We start from the raw sequence: 20,272 nt of genomic DNA on the forward strand, positions 1-20,272 counted from the left end.
AGCCCAGAATATTTGCAGAAGAGCATAGCTAGATACTCGGATTTAAATACTCCTGTTTAGTCAGTACTGCTCTGTGAAGTCTGCATTTCCTATTCATGTCTGAAACAAAGTGTTGAGCTGCTGCATGTGGCAGTAGCCATCAGCTATGGCAGTCTGTTCCCTGACAATAGGGCAGAAGAGGCACTGAACAGATGGGGTGGTGATGACACATGTGGGATTTGGGGTTTTGGCTGAGCAGGCTGATCTGCATGAGGTAAAGCAGCAATCATTCCCCTCTCCCCTCCTCATGCCACCAAGTCTTATCAAATCTGTGTTCATGAGAGGTTTTCCAGAAAATTACAGTGAATATAATTAGTTGAATCTGAGCTTCTGCACTCAGTGTTTATTCTGTGTGCTCACTGGTGGCTGTGTTAGCTGTTCTGCTCTGCAGTGCTGCTGTAACAGTTGAGATATCAGTGAAGAGAAGGGGCAGCATGCTTCTGTGTCACAAACGCAAAAGGTACATTTGATTATGGCTGGCAGCTCTTGTGCATCCTTCCTCTGCTGTGATCTTGAAATTGGTGCTGATTTATGAATTCGCACAGTGTCTGTGCCTTCAACCTTTTTCTGATGTTATACCAGCTGAGCTGTCCTGATAAAGATGCTTATCAGTAATACTGTGCTGTCTTGTAAATTGGATTTTCTATGAAACAGTGCTGTATTGTCAACATTATTAATTGGTCACAATTCAGCAGCAGTGCTGCCTTGCTGAATTTCCATGAAAACTTACAAGCTCAGGTGCAAAAGGGACCAGCTTTATAACCCTTCCAGTGGATAATGAGCGAAATGATGGCGTTTTATTTGCCTGCCAGAAGAAATTGCTTGCCCAGAGTGAGTGGTTGGGTATAATTTGCCACAGTTGCAATAGTGCTGCTTCAGACACTTGGAAATGTAGTCCTCTATTAGCATTGCACTTAAATCATTAGGTCAGGGCTATAGGATTCCAATAGTTGTGTAAATCTCTCTGTTCACTTCTGTTTTCCCAGCTCAAGATTTCTTAGGTGATACCATTTCAGGCTGCTGCCTTGCCCCTAAATTTATTAACCACGAAATGAGTCTGTCCTGACTGTTGGAACGTTGGTGCTTCAGTTCGTGCGGTAGCGTTGGCACGCAGCACACAAAGGAAGCTTCTGCACTTTAAACAAATAAACCCCAGCACTCTGCCTTCTATTTTCAGCTTGGAATGAATCATAACATCATGAGTTTGTTCAGAGGCTTTTGCTGTATTTGCTAGTACTAGTGCTGAGCTTGAGTGCTAACCAAATGTCAGCTACAAGCTTGCTGCTTTTTTAATTATTATTATTAAATCAAAATGAGCCTTAATTAGAGTTTCGTTGCTTTTCTGTGACTGTGCCTGCCTTTGAATGGGCTCAGTGGTGGCTTAGGGTTAAATATCAGCAGTGATAGAAATTTGGGGTTTATTTTTGTCTGTGCCACATCAGTGCCAGACTGGTTCCAGAGATGTGTCCAGCATCCCTCTCTGCCTCTAGGAGCAGGACGGATCAGGTTTATTTGGAGGAGAAACCCTGTGCTGCTTTTGGCTCAGAAATAGGGATCGGTGCAGACTGTTTTCTCTCAAACCTTTGCAAGCAGAAATTTAGACTTATTTCTTGGTGTTGTCTCTTCTTGACATAATATTAGCAAAGCAGCTGTTTGTTCATCAGGTCAGGCTTACTTCTGTGGGGTTGAATTTTAAATCTGCATTATAAAGAGCTCTCCATGTGTCAGGAAGGATTTGGTTTTACCATTGAGTGAGATACAGCAAAGCAGCAAAGTTTTCAACTATCGACTGATGTTTAAATCCTCTCTGTGAAAGAAGCATTAATTAAACAATGATTGTGAGTATCAGAAGTCCATTTCGATCTGGTTACGTCGTTGAATATCCTTTTCAGCCTGTTGCTGATTGTCATTTCCTTTTTTTCCCCAGGACATTGACATTAAGAAAGTGAATGGTGTTCCTCAGTATGCATTCCTGCAGTACTGTGATATTGCAAGTGTGTGTAAAGCAATTAAGAAGATGGATGGGGAATATCTTGGAAACAACCGGCTCAAGGTAAAGGAATCTTCCCATGGACGGTATCCTTCTCCTTGTTACTTCGGTTTGCAGCATCTTAGGAGATTCTGGATCAGCTTAGGCTGTGTGAATGAGAATTTTTTTTAATGTGGAGGCCAGATTAGAGTGCAGTGTTTTCACCACCAGGATTGGGATTCATCAGCATTTTTGCCTGCTGCCTCAGCAAGGAGGCCCAGCATGGAGCAGACTGAGGGACTGCCATTCTCTGGTTTGCACAGCTGCCCCTAGAAGGCAGAGCTGGGGGGCCGCCCTGGTACTGGCAATGAATGGAGGCAGTCTGTCCCCAGAGACATCAACCTGTCACCTCCCGGAAGCGTTCAGATTGCACAAGAGCCAAATGTTGTCAAACACTGTATTTGTTTAAGCATGCAGAATTATTTTCATTAATTGCTATTTGATTTTTTTGTCTTGCTTGCACCTGTGCAAGATGCTAATTTCAGAAAACCCGTAAGAACGAATAGGTTTTTTCAAGTAACTCTTAATTAGGCGTGCTCTGTTCAGTGAGTGTAACGCTTGTGAACTGTACTGATGGACGTTTTGCCCTTTTGTGTTCAGCTGGGTTTTGGAAAGAGCATGCCTACAAACTGCGTGTGGTTAGATGGTCTTTCTACAAACGTTACGGATCAGTATTTAACTCGCCATTTCTGCCGATACGGGCCCGTGGTGAAGGTAGGTGGGAGGCTTTGCTGGATGGTTTGGAGTTGTTACTGTCTTTCTTTCTTCACATCCTGTCCTTTCAACCCCGACTGTCCAGGGCTTTACAGCTCCGATAGAGAAATTCTCTCTGGGGTGTAATTTGGCCTACGGGGCTCGCTAGCTTTGCATCTCGTCCCTCTGATCCATAGAGCAGTTGCTGCTGGTGTTTGGAGTGAGCCAAGGTAACGAGGATCAGAACCCACTTGTAGCTCTTGTGCAGTGCAGTCTCACCCCAACAGAATTTCTTCAGGCTGCTCACACTGTAGGAATAGCAACCTAATCAAGTCATGACACTACGCATGCTAATTACATAAATAGACATGACTATGCTTTCTCATTAGACCAAAAAATGGCTTCTGAAATGCAGTTAGGACAGTCACACCAACAAAAGTATGTGAAGGGAAAGAAGATAAGGCGGTGACTGTGGGAAATGTCACACAGCAGAGGCACGTGGTCAGCCCCTCCGTAAGCGAGATCTGTGCAGGTGCTTCACCTTAAGCACGGGAGTTTTCCCCTGTCCTTCTCTTGGACATCAGTGTGCTTAAAGTGAAGCTGCACAGGATCAGGGTCTTGCCTCCTTAAGGAAATCTGTGGATTTGTGTTGCAGCTTTGACACTCTCTATTGTAGTGGTTGTTGCTTGATTTGTAAGTCTGTGTTGCTGAAGGAAGCTGGTATTTGGAAACTGGGTGTTTAGCAACTGGGTGGTACCGCAGACTGTGATAACAAAAACTGTTTCTATTTTGTGATGGACTGTTCCCTTTACCTTTTTTCCCCCCTAAGATGTATTGGACACTTTTTGAAAAACTAAAAGTAAACCAAGCAAAACTACAAGACAGAGTCACCAAAGGAAATAAATAAATAAATAAAAGTAAAACACAGAAAAACAAAATAAAGGCATAATATACCTCAAGCCACAAGATCCACAATTCAAAGCAGTCCCGTGTGCTTTTATCGTCTCTTCATTACAATATGCCTCATCAGAAAAGAATGGAAATTTACTTTGCTAAAAATCATTTCCTCACTGGTATCCTCATGACTTAGGATTTTGTTGGGACTGGCGTTAAGTCCTGTGGATGAGGCTCTTATTTGGTTTTTGTTTTGTTTTTTTGTTTTTTACAGGTGGTGTTTGACCGCTTAAAAGGCATGGCCCTGGTTCTCTACAATGAGATTGAATATGCACAAGCAGCTGTAAAAGAGACCAAGGGGAGGAAAATCGGTGGGAATAAAATTAAGGTGTGCAGAATGACCTCCAAAACAAAAGCAGAAACAAATTGTGTTCAGGCCTTGTCCCCCTAAACACTGGCACTTGCAGACTGCTGGTCAGAAGGAATCCTAGCGGGACAAACATGTCCCACATACCTAAAGCTTTAAGTGCTTTTTATACTCGGCTTATCAAGGCGTTAGGGTACCTCGAACTGTTCCCTACAGAGCCTTTTCCAGTGTCCTGCCATTTGTTTCGCTGAACTTGTCTCTCTAAGCTCCTGAGTGTTGGTGTCCGTGTTACTGCCTTATTTACCTGAATCCAAGGCCAGCTTTGTTTTAGCGTTAGAGAAGTCCAGGCTGGGGGCTGGAGCTGCGCGGGGTGACAGAGCGCTGCCGTGTGGCTGCTGCCTGTCAGTGCCCCAACCCAAAATGTCTCATCCTGCTCCTTGAGGAAGCCTGGCCAAAGCTGCCATCTGCTCCTTTTCACAATGGAGAAAAAACTAAACACTCCTCTAAAAACAAAAAAGAAATGGATGGAGAGTACTTCTTCTTGGAGCAACACTTAGCATCTGCACTCATCTTGGATTTGGGTGAATATGGTAAAACCTGTTCTCAGGTGTCCCATCAGTGCCACTAAATGGGACGTGAGGTGTTAGCCACCCTCTGAATCACCTTCCTCCTCCTTCTTTCTTCTCTCCTAAAGAGTGGGTGATGATTTCAAGCATGATCTCTCATCTGGTATGTTAACCTAGCAACTTCATACCCCTTGGGGTTGGGAGTTGATACACTTCAGTTTCTAAGTGTGGTGGTTGAGTATAAGTAGCCTTCATCCAGAATAAAACACACGTCCGTTCACAAGTGTCCTATCACATGTCTGTGGGTCTTCCTCCTTAGTGGCTTTGGAGTAAGTGATGCCCTTAGTGTCTGTATGTCTGTGCTCCATTGTTGTGGTTGCACAAAAGTCTAGGCTGACACAAAAAAAAAAAGAAAGCCAAAAGAACCAATCCCCCAAGATTGTTAAAAAAAAATAAATTGTATTAATGTGATCTACAGTTCATTAAATCCATTTTAATCATTAGTTTTTGGCATCAGCCATGCCATTGGCTTCTTAATATTCACACACTTAGCTGGAAAACAGACAATCCTGGAGGGGCTGGAATAGGGAGCTGCAATTTTTGGTTCCTTTCCCATCCCCACTGTTGCTTTGGTGTATAAACCCGGGCAAATCTTGTGCAGTCTGAAAAGAATAATACTGGCTGTGTGGACAGTTAAGGCACTTTGGAATTTTAAATGGAGCCACAGCATTAGGAGCACCAATACCATGGGAATAACATGGATTTTTCCTGCTGGCTTACTGAACAGAAGCTTCTCGTGTGCTTCTGGTCTTGCAGCTAAATCCCCAGCAAGGAAGTGGTTACACAGATGCACACAGCATCACTGAGTTGAGAGAGGAAGGTCTTTTTCTCCCGGGGATGTGTAGGGTTGGACGGTCCCAAGAAGTACTTGTCTTTTTTATTGTCAGATAGGGTAATCCCCATCTTCAGTTCAGCTCCCATGCTCAGATTCCCCAGCAGACTTAAAAGCAGCATTAAAATGGGTTGTTTCTCATACTGAACACGATTAACCTTCTGTTTTTCAGGTGGATTTTGCAAATCGAGAGAGCCAGTTGGCATTTTATCATTCCATGGAGAAAACAGGTCAGGATATCAGAGACTTCTATGAAATGCTGGCAGAAAGAAGGCAAGTGTCTAATACTAACTCAGTGTTATAATTTCTTACTTTTTCAGCATCATATTCAGTGCAATTAAACTTTCTTCAGGCCAATTTTTAAACACTGTGTGTTGTTCCTATCAGCTTTATCCTTCCAAAGTTTCGTTACAATCAGCTATCTGCACGCATGTGTTTGTTATTCAGGTTATGATGGCAGGTCACCAGGACACAGTTGTGAGTCATTCGTCATTTCCTAAGAGTGCAAAGAGTAGTTTGTTTGTAATGCTGTAACCCTCGGGAGTAATGTACACGGTAACAGTGTTTGCATGGGATCTGCCAGCTTCTGCCACTCATCTCTTGAGCAGAGTAAAATTTGGTCTTCTACCGACCCCTTGTCAGGAGGTTAGTTTGTTAACTCGTTATGGCTGTAAAAACGAGTGAGGATGGTGATTTTCTTCCTAATACAAAAAAATGTGTTCTGTGTTGATGTCCACCTACAGCATCTGTCGTGTTGGTTTCTGACCATTTTGTGTAGGCTGCAAAGTCTAGTGCTGCCTCTGAATGGCCGCTTTGGTCTGTGTACCCTGGCTGAAAGCAGCCTTGTGCAGGAGCACTCTTTCTTTTTGTTCTTCTTTTCCCCTCTGGTGACTGAATGGAACATTGGTGTTTTTATTACCAGTGACAGCAGTGAAAGCTGAAAAGCAGAGCATTGTGGTTTTGTGTGGGTGCGTTTTTGTTACCTTCAGATGCTGGCTTATTTGTTAGGGTTCTCCCTGTGGCTAAGCTCAGTGTGACTTGGACTTTGATGGTACCCGTGTGCTAGATAAATCTCATGTTTTGTTTTGTTCTGTTTTGTGTTTTTTAAGATCAAAATAGATTGAACTAACATACATCCCAAACTGCCAGATGTAAAAGTGGAGAGAGTTTAGAAATTGGCAATCAGGATTTGCATAATGGAAATAAGTAGGTTCATTCCCTGGTCCTTGCCAGATGTTATGTTGTGCCAGCAAGCACTCAGTAGTCATTTTCTCTGAATACACCAAACTGAGAAAAAGAGTAGTGCATTTTCAGATGTCTTTAAATGCACAGAAGTCAGCTTGGGCTTGTCTTCAGTGAGAAATAATTCTGAGCTGCACATTTATTTCTGGAACTCAATAGTTGGGAACATGTTAGACTTGTTCTTCCTTTTGTGTCATTACGTTCACATTGTCATTACTAGATATTTGGGAGTAATGAATCACGGAGTGATTGAACGAGCTCTGCAGTGTGTCTTGTAGTTCTGCATCTTCTGGTCTCCCAGGCTCCTTCTGGCAGTTCAGTGTCCCTGGCAATGTTGCTGAGTATTGCACCAGCTGGGTTGCCTTAAGTTTTAATTGTACTCAGCCTAAATAGGACTCTAACGAAAACATATATATGTTTTAACTTCAGAGAAGTTGCATGGATACAGCATTGAGGAGTAAGCTCACCAGGGTGATGCAGCAAACGAGAGTGTTGTGCATTCCCTCAGAAAATCTGGAAATGTTCTTTACAGCCATTACAAAACCACATCATGTGGTGTTTCACCCACAGTAGACCTACATGGATGTGAGCATATCCAGTTCTACAGTCTGTGGGCTGTGAAAATATAAGTGGGATTTCTTGAGTAGGAGGCTGAAGGCTGGATTGTCTCTGGAATATCGTTGTGTGAGGTTGAATTGTGTAATATCACAAATGTTCAAAGCAGCCTAAGGTTTCTTGCTGTTAAAACTCTGAAGGAGTGATGACTTTGGGGCAGAGTGCAGGTGAAGCAATGTGTGGTGCAGGAGAAAGGCCACTTATCTTCTGAGCATCCTAATGGTTCCTCAGTTATTTAGAAATGGATGAGACTGCTTAGGTGTGTGTAGCCACTCTCCATGTTTTTCCTCTTAATGTAATTGTTACTGAATACAAATGATTCATTTTGTGTCTGGTTCTGTATTTGCTGATTAAAATTGATAGTTAACAAACATGGCATCTTCCCTCTTCCTGCGTGTTTGCCTACAGCTGCCTTTCACAACATCCATCTTTGCTCGAAGAGTGGGTTTTTGTCTTCCATGTTAAGCCCTGTGTCTTTTATTATCGTTATTTAATTGCTATATTGTTCGTTTCTTACAATGTGCAAGCTACTAGCTTTCAGAATAAAACACAGACTGTGAAGCTAAGTTACTGTATGTGAAATAGAGTGTGCAAAACACTCTGTAATGGTGGAGAATAGAAATATGAGCTCTGTGCCACCCCTGAATCCTACTCCTCTGCCAGACAGTAACATTCAGTTTTAGGAATTGCTTCTTTTTTTGCAGTTTGGGGGTATCAAGATGATAACGCTGATTGCTTGACTTAATTTGCCAAGTGCTTCCTAAGAATTTGCCTGCTCTTACAGGTGGGCTGATACTTAGTTGATTTGGTCTGTAAGTAGTCAGTGCCAGTGTATCACTTGTACTGAAAGAACTAATACTGGAATTAAAAGTGGTTTAGGATTTTTAAAGAACTGATATTACCTTTTCACTGCTTAGAAATGGAGACAGTCCAGCCTTGAATTTTGACTTAAGTTTTCAAAGGTCGGTAGAGACTGTCTCCTCTCCATGAGATGGAGTGGTCTCCATTCTGACATTGTTTGTGTCTGCAAGTGCTAGGTAGGTTTTATCTTAGTGTGATGAGGGATCTGAATTTGGCAAAGCAATGCAGTAAGGCTGATGAAAAGGTACTTGATGAAGCTGTCACTAAATGACCTATTACCTAACTGCATACACTGTTGAAAGCTAACAGAGCACTTATTCCACTGTGTACTGATTTGTTGTTGTTAAATCTCCGTGTGCAGTTGCCTTAGTGCACATATGAATAACTCTAAAATGATCCACCTGTGTGACAAAGGTAGTAATGCAGCACACTGGTTGAGAGGGAAAATTGATTGCCCTGTTTTTCGTATCTTTAGCAGGGATGAAAGAAGAGGATCTTATGAATATGCCCCTGATCGTACTTACTATGAGACTGTTAGGACTCCCGGGACCTATCCTGAAGATCCTCGTCGGGAATACCCAGCTCGAGGCAGAGAATTTTATGCAGAATGGGATCCTTACCAAGGAGACTACTATGACCCACGCTACTACGATGACCCACGCGAGTACCGGGATTACAGAGGGGACCCATATGAGCAAGACATCAGGGAGTACAGCTACAGGCAACGGGAGAGAGAGAGGGAGAGGGAACGGTTTGAATCCGATCGCGACCGAGATCATGAGAGGAGACCAATTGAGCGTAGCCAGAGTCCCACGCACTCCAGGCGTCCGCAGAGTCCTGGAGCATCTCCCTCTCAATCAGAAAGGCTGCAGAGTGATTCGGAGAGGAGGATCTACAGCAGGTCATCGGATCGCAGTGGAAGTTGCAGCTCCCTGTCTCCTCCACGATATGACAAGCTCGACAAAGCGCGTGTAGAACGTTACGCAAAAAGCGAAAAGGCAGAGAAAGAGCGAGCTTTTGACCAAGAGAGGGTTGACAAAGACAAACGCTTGGTAAGGAAGGAGAAGCCTGAAAAACTAGAGAAGGAGAAAACGGATAAGCAAAAACGAAAAGCAAAAATCCATTCACCCAGCTCTCAGTCTTCTGAAACTGATCAAGAGAACGAGAGGGAGCCCAGCCCTGAAAAATTAAAGGGCAATAATAAACAGAGTAAGGAGAGAGGTGACAAAGAAGGGACAGCTAAAAACCGTCTAGAGCTGATGCCTTGTGTAGTGTTGACCCGAGTAAAAGAAAAGGAAGGGAAAGTTATTGATCAGCCTACTTTGGAGAAACTGAGAGCAAAGCTTGATAATGACACTATGAAGTCCCCACTCCTTGAACAGAAAACACAGACATCTCAAGCTGAGCAAACAAAGTCTGATCAGTCTAAACTGGAACCTGTCAGAACCAAGGTACAAAAAGAGAAATCCCTTGCCAGTCACATAGAAGTGGTTGATAAAGATGGCAAACTGAAACCTAAAAAGCACTTGAAGACAGAGCAGACTTCTGAGGGGGCAAATGCTGTAGATTTAGACAAGCTGGAGGCTCGTAAAAGACGTTTTGCTGATGCAAATCTGAAGCTTGACAGGCAAAAACTGGAAGCAAAAAGAAGCAGCCAAGATGAGGATGATGCACGTGTAGCTTTGAAAAAACAGCTTGATGCAGCGGCTTCGTCTAGAGAAGCTACAATGTTAAGGGAAGGAGAATTGGAGAGAAAGCCCCTGAGGAAAGAGATGCTTAAAAGGGAATCTAAAAAAATGAGACTGGAAAGACTTATTCCTGGTACTAGTCCCAAAGAAATTCAGGAGACCCTTAGTGTTGGTGGGATTAGCATGCGTCCCACTCTTGATTTGCAGGCAAGGCTAATTGAGGCAGCTGATGAGCCAGTGGAAGTTCAGGAGCTCCCTTCTAAAAAACTGAATCCAGTAAAATCCCAGCATAAACAAGCACAATTACTAGATGATCACGGAGCAGAGAGAGAAGACTCAAAAAAGAATTACTCTGGTCTTCCAGAAGACACACCTGACCATAAGCTTGGCCAGGAGAAACCTCAGTCAACTGAAACAGAGGAGAAAATTGGCATTGACATTGACCATACGCAAAGTTATAGGAAGCAGATGGAGCAAAGTCGCAGGTTAAAGCAGCAACTGGAAATGGAGATTGCAAAATCTGAGAAGTTTGGCAGTCCAAAGAAAGATGTGGATGAGTATGAAAGACGGAGCTTGGTCCATGAGGTGGGAAAGCCTCCGCAAGACGTCACTGATGACTCTCCACCAAGTAAAAGGAAAAAGGCCGACCAGTTTGACTTTGAAATTAGCACTAAAAGAGAAAGAAACTACAGAAGTTCACGTCAGGTGAGTGAAGACTCGGAAAGGACATCGTGTTCACCTAGTATCAGACAATTCCCTTTCCATGAAGATGATGACACACTAGATTCTCCAAGGCTCATACCATTAAAGGAAACCAAAGAGTCACCTAAAATAGAAGAAAAAGGTCTTTCCTATTCCAATATGACAGTGAGGGAGGACTCCCTGAAATTCAATCCGTATGATTCCAGCAGAAGGGAGCAGATGGCAGAAATGGCTAAAATAAAACTGTCTGTCCTGAGTTCTGAAGATGACTCAAGTAGATGGGAAACACAAGTGAAGCAGGAGCCTGGAAGAGTTGATATTAGCTTTCCAAGCAGCATTGTCAAAAGAGATGGCATACGCAAGCGGTCTGTACGAGACCTGGAACCTGGGGAGGTGCCTTCAGATTCGGACGACGATGGTGAAAACAAACCCCATTCCCCCAAATCCTCATCTCTGTTGGAGGGTTCAAGGCTATCTTTTTTATTGAGGGACAGAGAAGAGAAGTTACGTGAAAGGGAAGAAAGACTGTCGAGTTCTTTAGAAAGAAACAAATTTTATTCTTTCGCATTGGACAAGACAATCACACCAGACACGAAGGCCTTGCTTGAAAGAGCTAAATCCCTGTCTTCCTCCAGAGAAGAGAACTGGTCCTTTCTAGATTGGGATTCGAGATTTGCTAGCTTTAGAAATAATAAAGACAAAGAGAAAGTTGACTCAGCTCCTAGACCTATTCCGTCTTGGTATATGAAAAAGAAAAAAATCAGAACTGATTCAGAAGGTGGAAAACTGGATGATAAGAAAGAAGATCATAAAGAAGAAGAACAAGAGAGACAGGAACTGTTTGCTTCTCGTTTTTTGCATAGTTCAATCTTTGAACAGGACTCTAAGCGCCTGCAGCATTTAGAGAGAAAAGATGATGATCTCGACTTCATTTCTGGTAGACTGTACGGGAGGCAGTCGTCCTCCGATGGGACTAACAGTGCAGCTGACTTGGTGCAAGAACCGGTTGTTCTTTTCCACAGTAGATTTATTGAGCTGACACGAATGCAGCAAAAAGAAAAAGAGAAAGATCAGAAACCAAAAGAAGTGGAGAAACAGGAAGATAATCGTCCCAAAACACCAGAAACAGTTCCCGAGAGTAAAGAACCAGAACACAAAACTTCCTCAGTAGCTGGTCCCTCCTCTGTCTCTGCCCTACCACAGGAACCAGCACCAGCTACATCTGAGAAGGTAGCAGAAAAAGTAGTAGTGGAAACAAGTTCTGTAAAAGAAGAAAAACCATCGGAGCCTGTTTCTACAGCAGAGGAACAGAAACCTTTTCCTGAACTCGCTGTTCCTGTCAAAATGGAACCGCCCGAGCAAACTGAATCCCCACCAGTCAGCGAAGCTGTAAGTAAAGACATTCCTGCAGCCGTGGCACCAGAGGAAGAAGCTGCAGCAACAGAGCATCCTTCATACTTGGATACCAAACCTCCTACTCCTGGAGCTTCATTTTCCCAAGTGGACGTGGGGATGGATCCGGAACCGGAGAGCGCCCCGTTGATTGCGCCTCCACTGAAGCAAGTTCAGAAGTCTGATGAGGCTTCTGAAATGAAGGAAGAAAATCCTTTGCCTCCTGCCAACACCGATGCTGGTGCGAGTCAAAAGGCTGAGGCAGCTGCTGAGGTCCTGCCTCCTGTTTCTGACAACGATATGGAAGTTGAACCTCCAGTTGTTGTAAAAGATAAAAAGTCTTACAAGAGTAAACGCTCCAAGACCCCTGTACAGTCAGCAGCAGCCAGCGTCACAGAAAAGCCCGTCACGAGGAAGAGTGAAAGAATCGATCGTGAAAAACTCAAAAGGTCGAGCTCTCCTCGAGGGGAAGTGCAGAAACTTTCTGAACTGAAAGTGGAAACAGAGAAAGTTTCAAGGAATGCTGCTAAGTCCCCTAGTTCTGCCGCAGAGCCAGAGAACGTGGAGCCAAGCTTGCCCATAGGACGAACGAGGCGCAGAAATGTCCGGTCAGTCTACGCTACCACAGGAGACAACGAGGGCCCGTCTCCAGTGAAGGACTTTGTGGAGGTCACTAGGTCCACCAGGAAGAGAGGGGAAAAGGAACCACAGGAAATGGTGACAGCTGTTCCTACAACACCGAGAAGAGGAAGACCTCCCAAAACGCGCCGTAAACCAGAGGAGGACATCTCTCCTATAAAGACAGAACCGGTACAGCAAGAAGTGGAGGAGACTGAAGCTAAGGAAGCTGCGGAAGCTCCCAAGCCTGTGGAAGGATGGAGGTCTCCTCGATCCCAGAAGCTGACACACAGTCACTCTGCTGCTGCTACAGGCCAGCCGGGGAAGAAAGGGAAGAATGAACCAAAAGCTGATACCTCAGCTGAATCTGAGGATGCTGCAGAAAGAAGCGGCCAGGAATCAAGTGTTAGTGACAACAGCAGTAAAGCAAAAGCAACCGAGAAAGAGATGGCAGCGAGCGAACAGAAACGTGATAGGAAAGAAGCGGATGCAGAGAAAAACCAGCTAGAAATCTCCGCTGTTGAGATGACTGAGAAGAAGCCGGTGCCAGAAAAGGTTACGAAATCCAAAAGGGGAAGGTACAAAAATACCAAAACTGTCGTAGATAAAGCATCGGTGTGTCTCAAAAATGTAGAAATACGCCTCAATGTGGACGAAGTCAAGGGCGCCCTGCGTCCAGCTGAGGAGGAAGCAGAACCCATGGCAGTGTCACCAGCAAAAATCAAAAGCCCACAGAAAGAGGACGTCTTGCCACCCCACTTTGCTAAGAATGAGGTGGAAGATTCATTCCAGGAGACTGAAAAGGAGGTGATGCGGGAGCCGAAGCAATCCCCTGAGGCTGCCCAGTTAGCAAAACAGATTGAGCTCGAGCAGGCTGTGGAGCATATTGCAAAACTCACCGAAACGCCTCCATCAATTACTGCCTACAAAGAGCCAGCAGCAGATGTGCACGAGGTCCGTCAGGAGGAGGAAGGAGACAAACCCGCTCATCAGGCCAGTGAAACGGAGCTGGCGGCAGCTATCGGTTCCATCATCAATGATATTTCTGGGGAGACGGAAAGCTTTCCTGCACCCCCAACCTATCCCACTGAATCGGAAGCAGAAATCCCATCTGAGCCGCTGGTGTTACCATCACCTCGGGAGGAAATGGAACCCGAAACTGATCAGGCAGTGAACAACATCCTGGAGGCAGAAGCTGCTGTTGAGGCCCCGGTGCAGCCGGTTGCTGGCTCTGCCCCACTGGCCGTAGAGACAGAGAGCAAGGACACGGAGGTCAGCTTCAGTGAGTCGTCCAACTCCGCGCAGGAGACGGAGGCCCTGCAGGAGGCCGAGGTTGCACGGAAGGAGAAGGGCCGTCAGAAGGCCACGCGGCAGAGACGCAAAAGGAGCACGGGCAGGAAGGGCGACATCGCCGAAGTCAGTGCCTATGAACCAGAGAGGGTACAGAGCAGGTCTCCTCCTGCCAACGAAGTAAAGGCAAAACCTGAAGAAGCCCTGAAGGAGGAAAAGCAACCTAAAGCTGCTGCTCAGCTGTCTGTGGAGCCAAGCACTGCTGACAGCAGCAAGGCTGTGTCTGCAGATGTCATTGTGGACAAGCCCGAAGCCACTGCTGAGAGCAGTGCCTCTCCCAAAGCCCCTGCACCCGCCCCTCTGGACCTGCAGGCACCGCTGGCTTCTGCCGACGAGGGGAGTCAGAGCAGCTTCAAGATACGGTCACCAATAGAGAACACGCCCATCACACCACCCAGCGTCCCGAGTGCTGCCGTTCCCACCATCCCTTCAGCAGCTGTGGCCAAGCTGCCCGCTGCGGTGCCGGCCGCCATCGTCCCCCTGCACTCCGGCGCTGCCAAGGTACCTGAGTGGATCGTAAGGCACGAGGAGCCCCGTGCCCGCTCCACGCCGCCACCCGCTCTTCCCCCTGACACGAAGGCCTCAGACATCGATACCAATTCGAGCACTTTGAGGAAGATACTCATGGAGCCCAAGTACGTCTCGGCAACGAGCATAACCTCCACGCACGTAACGACAACTCACGTGGAGCCAGTGAGCGCGCCCCGCTTGGAGGAGGCCCCTCTGCACCCGGTCGTAGAGGCCATCAAACCGGTTTCAGAAGAGAAGCCTGCGGTGCCCATCACTAACGCTTTGGACCCACCGGTGGCTGAAGCACCAGTGTTCAGCGAGAAGGAAAAGATCAGTACCGTGATTGCCCCTAAAGCCACTTCTGTCATAAGCAGGATGCCCCACAGTGTTGACCTGGAGGAGGCTCCGAGGATCACCTTGGTGAAGCAGGCCCCCCAGGCCCAGACGTGTCTAGTTAATGCCCCGTCACCTAAATTTAAGCAGAGGTCAAGCACAAATGACAACAGTAGGTTTCATCCGGGATCGATGTCCATCATTGAGGATCGGCCTGCGGAGACGGGCTCCAGCCCCGGGCTGCGGGTGAACACGTCGGAAGGTGTTGTGCTGCTGAGTTACTCGGGACAGAAGACAGAAGGCCCGCAGCGCATTAGTGCCAAGATCAGTCAGATTCCCCCGGCCAGCGCCGTCGACATTGAATTCCAGCAGTCTGTATCCAAGTCTCAGATCAAACAGGAGCCCATCACACCCTCGCAGCCCACAGCAAAAGGCTCCCAGACCTCCACGGGCTATGGGACTGTTTCCGCCCATTCTCCTTTGGTACTGGGAACGCAGCCGTACAATATGTCTCCGGTGATCTCCTCCGTCAAACAGGAGCGTGTTACGTTGGAGAAGTCCGACTCGGCGCACCTGTCTGCCCAGCCTGCAGCCTCTCAGCCTGGCAAGGTCCTCGCTCAGACCGTCAACACTCCTCCCGTGCTTGTTGTGAACAAAAAACTGCCCGATCCGGCGGCTCTGAAAGTGGAGACCAAGACTCTGCAGCCCTCCAACCTGAGCCCTGGTGTCAGTCCTCACCACCCTTCCCTCTCCGGGAAGATGCATTCGGAAGCAAACCACGTCAGCTCGGGGCCCAGCACCCCAACCGACCGCGCTATTTCCCACCTGGCGGTCACCAAACAGGAGCCGCACTCGCCACGGACCAGCGGCCACTCGCCGTCACCGTTCCCACGCACGTGTCATCCCGGCAGCACGTCGTCCCCGGCATTGTCAAGCAGCACCCCGGTCATGCTGGCACCGGGGATCCCCGTGCCTCAGTACATCTCCAGCATGCACCCGGAGCAGTCTGTCATCATGCCCCCACACAGTGTCACGCAGACCGTGTCCCTGGGCCACCTGTCCCAGGGGGAGGTGAGGATGAACACCCCTCCTCTCTCTGGAATTTCTTACGGCATACGCCCCGAAGCGCTCCACTCCCCCAGAGCCGCTCTGCAATCTCAGATAGAAATTAAACCTCAGCGATCCAGCACCCCCCAACCGGCGCCGATACGAGACATCGTCATGCCCCCTCTGTCCTCTCAGCATCCCCCAGAGGAGGAGATGCACTACCACCACACCACGGTGTGCAGGGGGCCGGCCCCCGTCCAGCCCGACGTGCTGGTGATGCAGCCGGATTACCGCATGCACCCCAGCAGCATCAGGCTGGAGCAGTACAACGTACCGCGGGACGTGCGCATGATCATGCATCCCCACATGGCTGCCGTGGGTGAGCACCACTCAGAAAGCAGACAGTCCCGGACGCCAGAGGGGGCTGGGAAAACACCGCCTGTCAGCAAGACCCCGCAGCCTGGCAAAGAGACACCGAAATCCTCCGAAGGCAAGATGGCCCACTCTCCTCACAGCGAGCCCCGGCTGCTCAGCGTCCCTTCCAGCAGCCAGCTCCCCGGCTTGCCGCTGACGCAGCCGGTGGTGGTGCCGCACGGCGTGCAGATCATGCACCCCACGGGCAGCTCCTTCCACGACTACCGCTCGGTGTACGGCGACATGAGGAACTACCACACCGCAGCGCAGCTCGGCCATCCGCAGTTCCCGGGCGCATCGCCCATGGGGCTGCCGTCCCGGAGCATGACCCCGTCGCAGGTGAGGAGTGAGGCTGTTCTTTCTGCCTCAAATTGTGAACGTTTTGAGCTTACAGTGCGGCTCGCTGCACATCTTTGCGATCAAGAGCTGAGCTCTTGGTTGTTCCAGCCCAGTTTAGGTGGGTTTCCAGAAGCCTCTTTTTGTTCGGTCAATGGAAGTTGAACGTTGCTTAGCATTAACAGACACTAAAGAAACCTTATGTGCTGTGCAAGGCCTCCTTTGGTTTCCGGAGGCGGAGGTGTTGGGGAGAACAGCCGACATGGAGATACTGACGAGGCAGATGGGCCCCTGTGGTGGGTGGGTGCTGGGACTGAGGACGGCCCTGTGGATCTGGGCAGTGGAGTGGGGCTTGGGGAGGTGGTTACAAGTGTGGGAGGCTGCAGCAGCAGTATGGAGACAGGCTCAAGTTATGCTGCCCACAGTCTGACGGTGAATCAGTGACTCTGATATGCCCATGCTCTAAAGCCTTTCCTTTTTCCCCTGTTGCCTGCTTGCCAGGGTCTCCCAGAGGGTGAACACTCACACCCCAGCCAGCCCGGACGCAGCAAGACTCCCCAGATCTCCCAGGATCCCAAGGGCCCGCCGTCATCGGGGGCTGAACAGAGTCACCACCCTACTGTAAATAGGCATGCAGCACAGATGGACCCTCACGTCCACCTTCAGAGGGCACAAGCGGACACGGGCCAGACCTCCTACCCTTCGCCTGTTGCCATTTCCATGAAGCAGGAGCTTCCGTCACCGCACCAAGCTCAGGCAGTTCCCAAACAATCACTGTTCATCCCAACAACGTCGGGCCCGGGGGCACCGCCAGGGCTGCCCCTCAACCGCCCCGAGCCCCAGGCTGCTCTGAAACAGGAGCCGTCCCCTCACCCTGTGTCGCAGAGACCTGTGGATATGGTTCAGCTTCTCACGGTAAGCACCACGCCGTCATCTTCGGCCAGGGACCTCCGTGAGGTTCTGCCACATGCAGTGCCAGAATCCAGCGTCTCCTGTGGAATTATTAGAGGCAGACGAGCAGCTCAGACGGGATTTCCATCACAGGAGGGAGAAGCGCTTCTTGCACATTGGCTTTGTTCCTTCATCTCAAGGTTTCTTTTCCCTCTCCCCACAGAAATACCCCATCGTGTGGCAGGGCCTCTTGGCTCTGAAAAACGACACGGCAGCCGTTCAGCTTCACTTTGTGTCCGGAAACAACGTGCTGGCACACCGCTCCCTGCCCGCGCCCGAGGGAGGGCCGCCGCTGCGCATCGCTCAGCGCATGCGGCTCGAGGCCTCGCAGCTCGAGGGCGTCGCACGCAGGATGATGGTAGGGCTGCAGCCTCTGTCCTCACCCCGCTCCATCCCCACTGCTGTGGGGTTCTGGGAGCAGCGGGCGGTCCCGGTTGGGAAAGTGGAGAGTTGAAGTTGACTGAGTGTGACGCTTCGGGGTGGTGGGGATGGGCTCAGAAGAGAGGATTTCCTGCTGAGGGCTTGGAGATGGTGGGTGTGTGTTAGGAGCAAGCGTTGGACTTCATGGCTGGATTTGTTTCCAGGTGGAGAGCGATTACTGCCTGCTCCTGGCCTTGCCTTGTGGCCGAGACCAGGAAGATGTGGTGAATCAGACTGAGTCACTGAAGGCCGCGTTCATCAGCTACCTGCAGGCAAAACAGGCTGCAGGAATCATCAACGTTCCCAACCCCGGCTCTAATCAGGTATGGGCAAGCACATGAACTGAATGAAAGCTGTGTGCAGATAATGCGACCCGTAGCCTCCCAGCCTGGGGAGCAGGGTTAACTCAGGGTTGTAGTTAATCACAGAACTGTAGGGGTTGGAAGGGACCTCCAGAGGTCGTCGAGTCCAGCCCCCTGCAGAGCAGCTCCCAGCCCAGGCTGCACAGCTCAGCATCCAGGTGGGTCCTGAGCGTCTCCAGAGGAGGAGACCCCACCACCTCTGTGTGCAGCTCCAGTGCTCCGTTACTGCACTGGGAAGAAGTTCCCACGCACATTTGTGCTTCAGTTTGTGGCCGTTTCCCCTCATCCTGTTAGCACACACTGCTGAGAGGAGTGCAGCCTCATCCCTTCGCCTCCCACTCCTCAGATATTGATAGATGTGGATCAGATCCCCTCTGAGTCTCCTTTCCTCAGGGCTGCACAGCCCCAGCTCTTTCAGCCTTTCCTCATAAGGGAGGTGCTCCGCACCCTTTACCATCTTCATAGCCCTCCTCTGGACTCCTTCCAGGAGCTAAGGTGCCTCATTTTATCACTGGGACAACCCCCACGTACTGCTGCTGCAAACCCACAAAACCCCAAACTGTGGTTTCGTTCTTGAGGCTGAAAGAAAATGTTTTCCATTCTCTTTTTTTTGGCCTGGCTGATATGAAGAGGAGGCGGGGGGGTTCCCACTGCCTTGTCCTGCATGCAGTGCATTGCTGTCTCACCCACTCCCTCTCCCAACAGCCTGCCTACGTTCTGCAGATCTTCCCACCCTGTGAGTTCTCAGAAAGCCACCTGTCCCGCCTGGCCCCCGACCTCCTCGCCAGCATCTCCAACATCTCTCCTCACCTGATGATCGTCATCGCGTCGGTATGAGCTGTTTACTGCTTACTGACTCTTTTTTTTTGTTGTTTTGTTTTTTGGTTTTTTCTTTTTGTTTTTTGGTTTTTGTTTTTTTAATTTTTAATTTTTTTCCAAGGCCCTGCAGCAAAAAAAAAGAAAAAAAAAAAACACAAAAAAATAAAAATACAAAAAAAAAAAACACCACAAAAAAAAAAAACCACAAAAGAAATACAAAAATCACCAAAAAAAAAAATCACAAAAAAATAAAAATTAATAAAAAGAGGGAGAAAGTAAAGAAACAAGAAAATGCTGCCAGTCTACCAGCCCTCCTGCCCTAACAGGCCTCGATCAAACTGTTGCTGGGTAGTGGTTCTGCTACCTTGTATGTTTACATATTGCTTTAGCTTATGGACAACTGATGCACTCAACAGGCGGAGCGGGATTGGGTTTCCGTGCCTCCTTTTGGGGAAAATAAAGGACGGCTATTTTTTTTAACAAAAAGAAAATAAATAAAAAAGAACCTGAACTGCCTTTGCACTAAATCAGTGACTCGGACCTTTGCACAGTTGGAGACATGCTGTGACGTTCTGGATGTCTTGACACACACGAACACGCGCCGTGGACTAAACGCAGGACCTGGGGACTTCTGCTGAATTCTGTGGGTCAAGGATCATTTCACACATTATCTTTTTATTTTTTTGTTGTTATTATTATATATTTTTTTCCTTCCGTTGTTATTTTATTTGTATTTTTTTTCTTTTTTTTTTTCCCCTGGACGTGAACCTTCCTCCCCTCCGCCCGCCCCCGCTGCAGCCGTCTTCTTCTTCATCTGGGATGTACAGTTTACACTGAAAAAAAAAAAAAAAGAAAAAAGAAAAAAAATAGCAAAACAAAAGGGAGAGCTATTTTCCTTCCTGGTGGGATACGCAGAACTCAGTGGGTGTGTGTGTATATATAAATATATATATAATATATATAAATATATATAATACTGACTTTAAAAAAAAAAAAAAGGAAAAAAAAAGAAAAAAAAAAGAAAGGAAAAAAAAAAAAGGAGGAAAAAAACCCAACAAAACAACAACAACAAAAAAAAATCGAATCCCCCACAACATAACATTTTTTTTTAATCTGTGCCAAAAATGTGTTT

At 47.8% G+C, this 20,272-nt stretch overlaps 1 protein-coding gene across 2 annotated transcripts in view; it reads left to right on the forward strand.

The window, feature by feature from the left end:
* The window catches only part of SPEN (spen family transcriptional repressor), a 54,551-nt gene extending 34,710 nt beyond the window's left edge, over positions 1-19,841 (forward strand). The window contains exons 7-16 of one of the 2 annotated variants that reach the window (XM_065738061.1): positions 1,967-2,092; positions 2,669-2,782; positions 3,930-4,043; positions 5,653-5,753; positions 8,674-16,591; positions 17,090-17,503; positions 17,703-17,897; positions 18,124-18,282; positions 19,027-19,152; positions 19,692-19,841. In XM_065738061.1, coding sequence (XP_065594133.1) covers positions 1,967-2,092; positions 2,669-2,782; positions 3,930-4,043; positions 5,653-5,753; positions 8,674-16,591; positions 17,090-17,503; positions 17,703-17,897; positions 18,124-18,282; positions 19,027-19,152; positions 19,692-19,778 — 9,354 coding nt within the window. In that variant the 3' untranslated portion in view covers positions 19,779-19,841. Of the gene's footprint in view, positions 1-1,966; positions 2,093-2,668; positions 2,783-3,929; positions 4,044-5,652; positions 5,754-8,673; positions 16,592-17,089; positions 17,504-17,702; positions 17,898-18,123; positions 18,283-19,026; positions 19,598-19,691 lie in introns of those variants that run through there. The other variant, XM_065738062.1, reaches the window with a different exon arrangement.
* Positions 19,842-20,272: the final 431 nt, after the last annotated feature.

Source organism: Cyrtonyx montezumae, unplaced genomic scaffold (assembly GCF_038088225.1).
Source record: "Cyrtonyx montezumae isolate F1298 unplaced genomic scaffold, pur_monq_1.0 scaffold_21, whole genome shotgun sequence".
In the NCBI taxonomy this organism is placed as follows: Eukaryota; Metazoa; Chordata; class Aves; order Galliformes; family Odontophoridae; genus Cyrtonyx; species Cyrtonyx montezumae.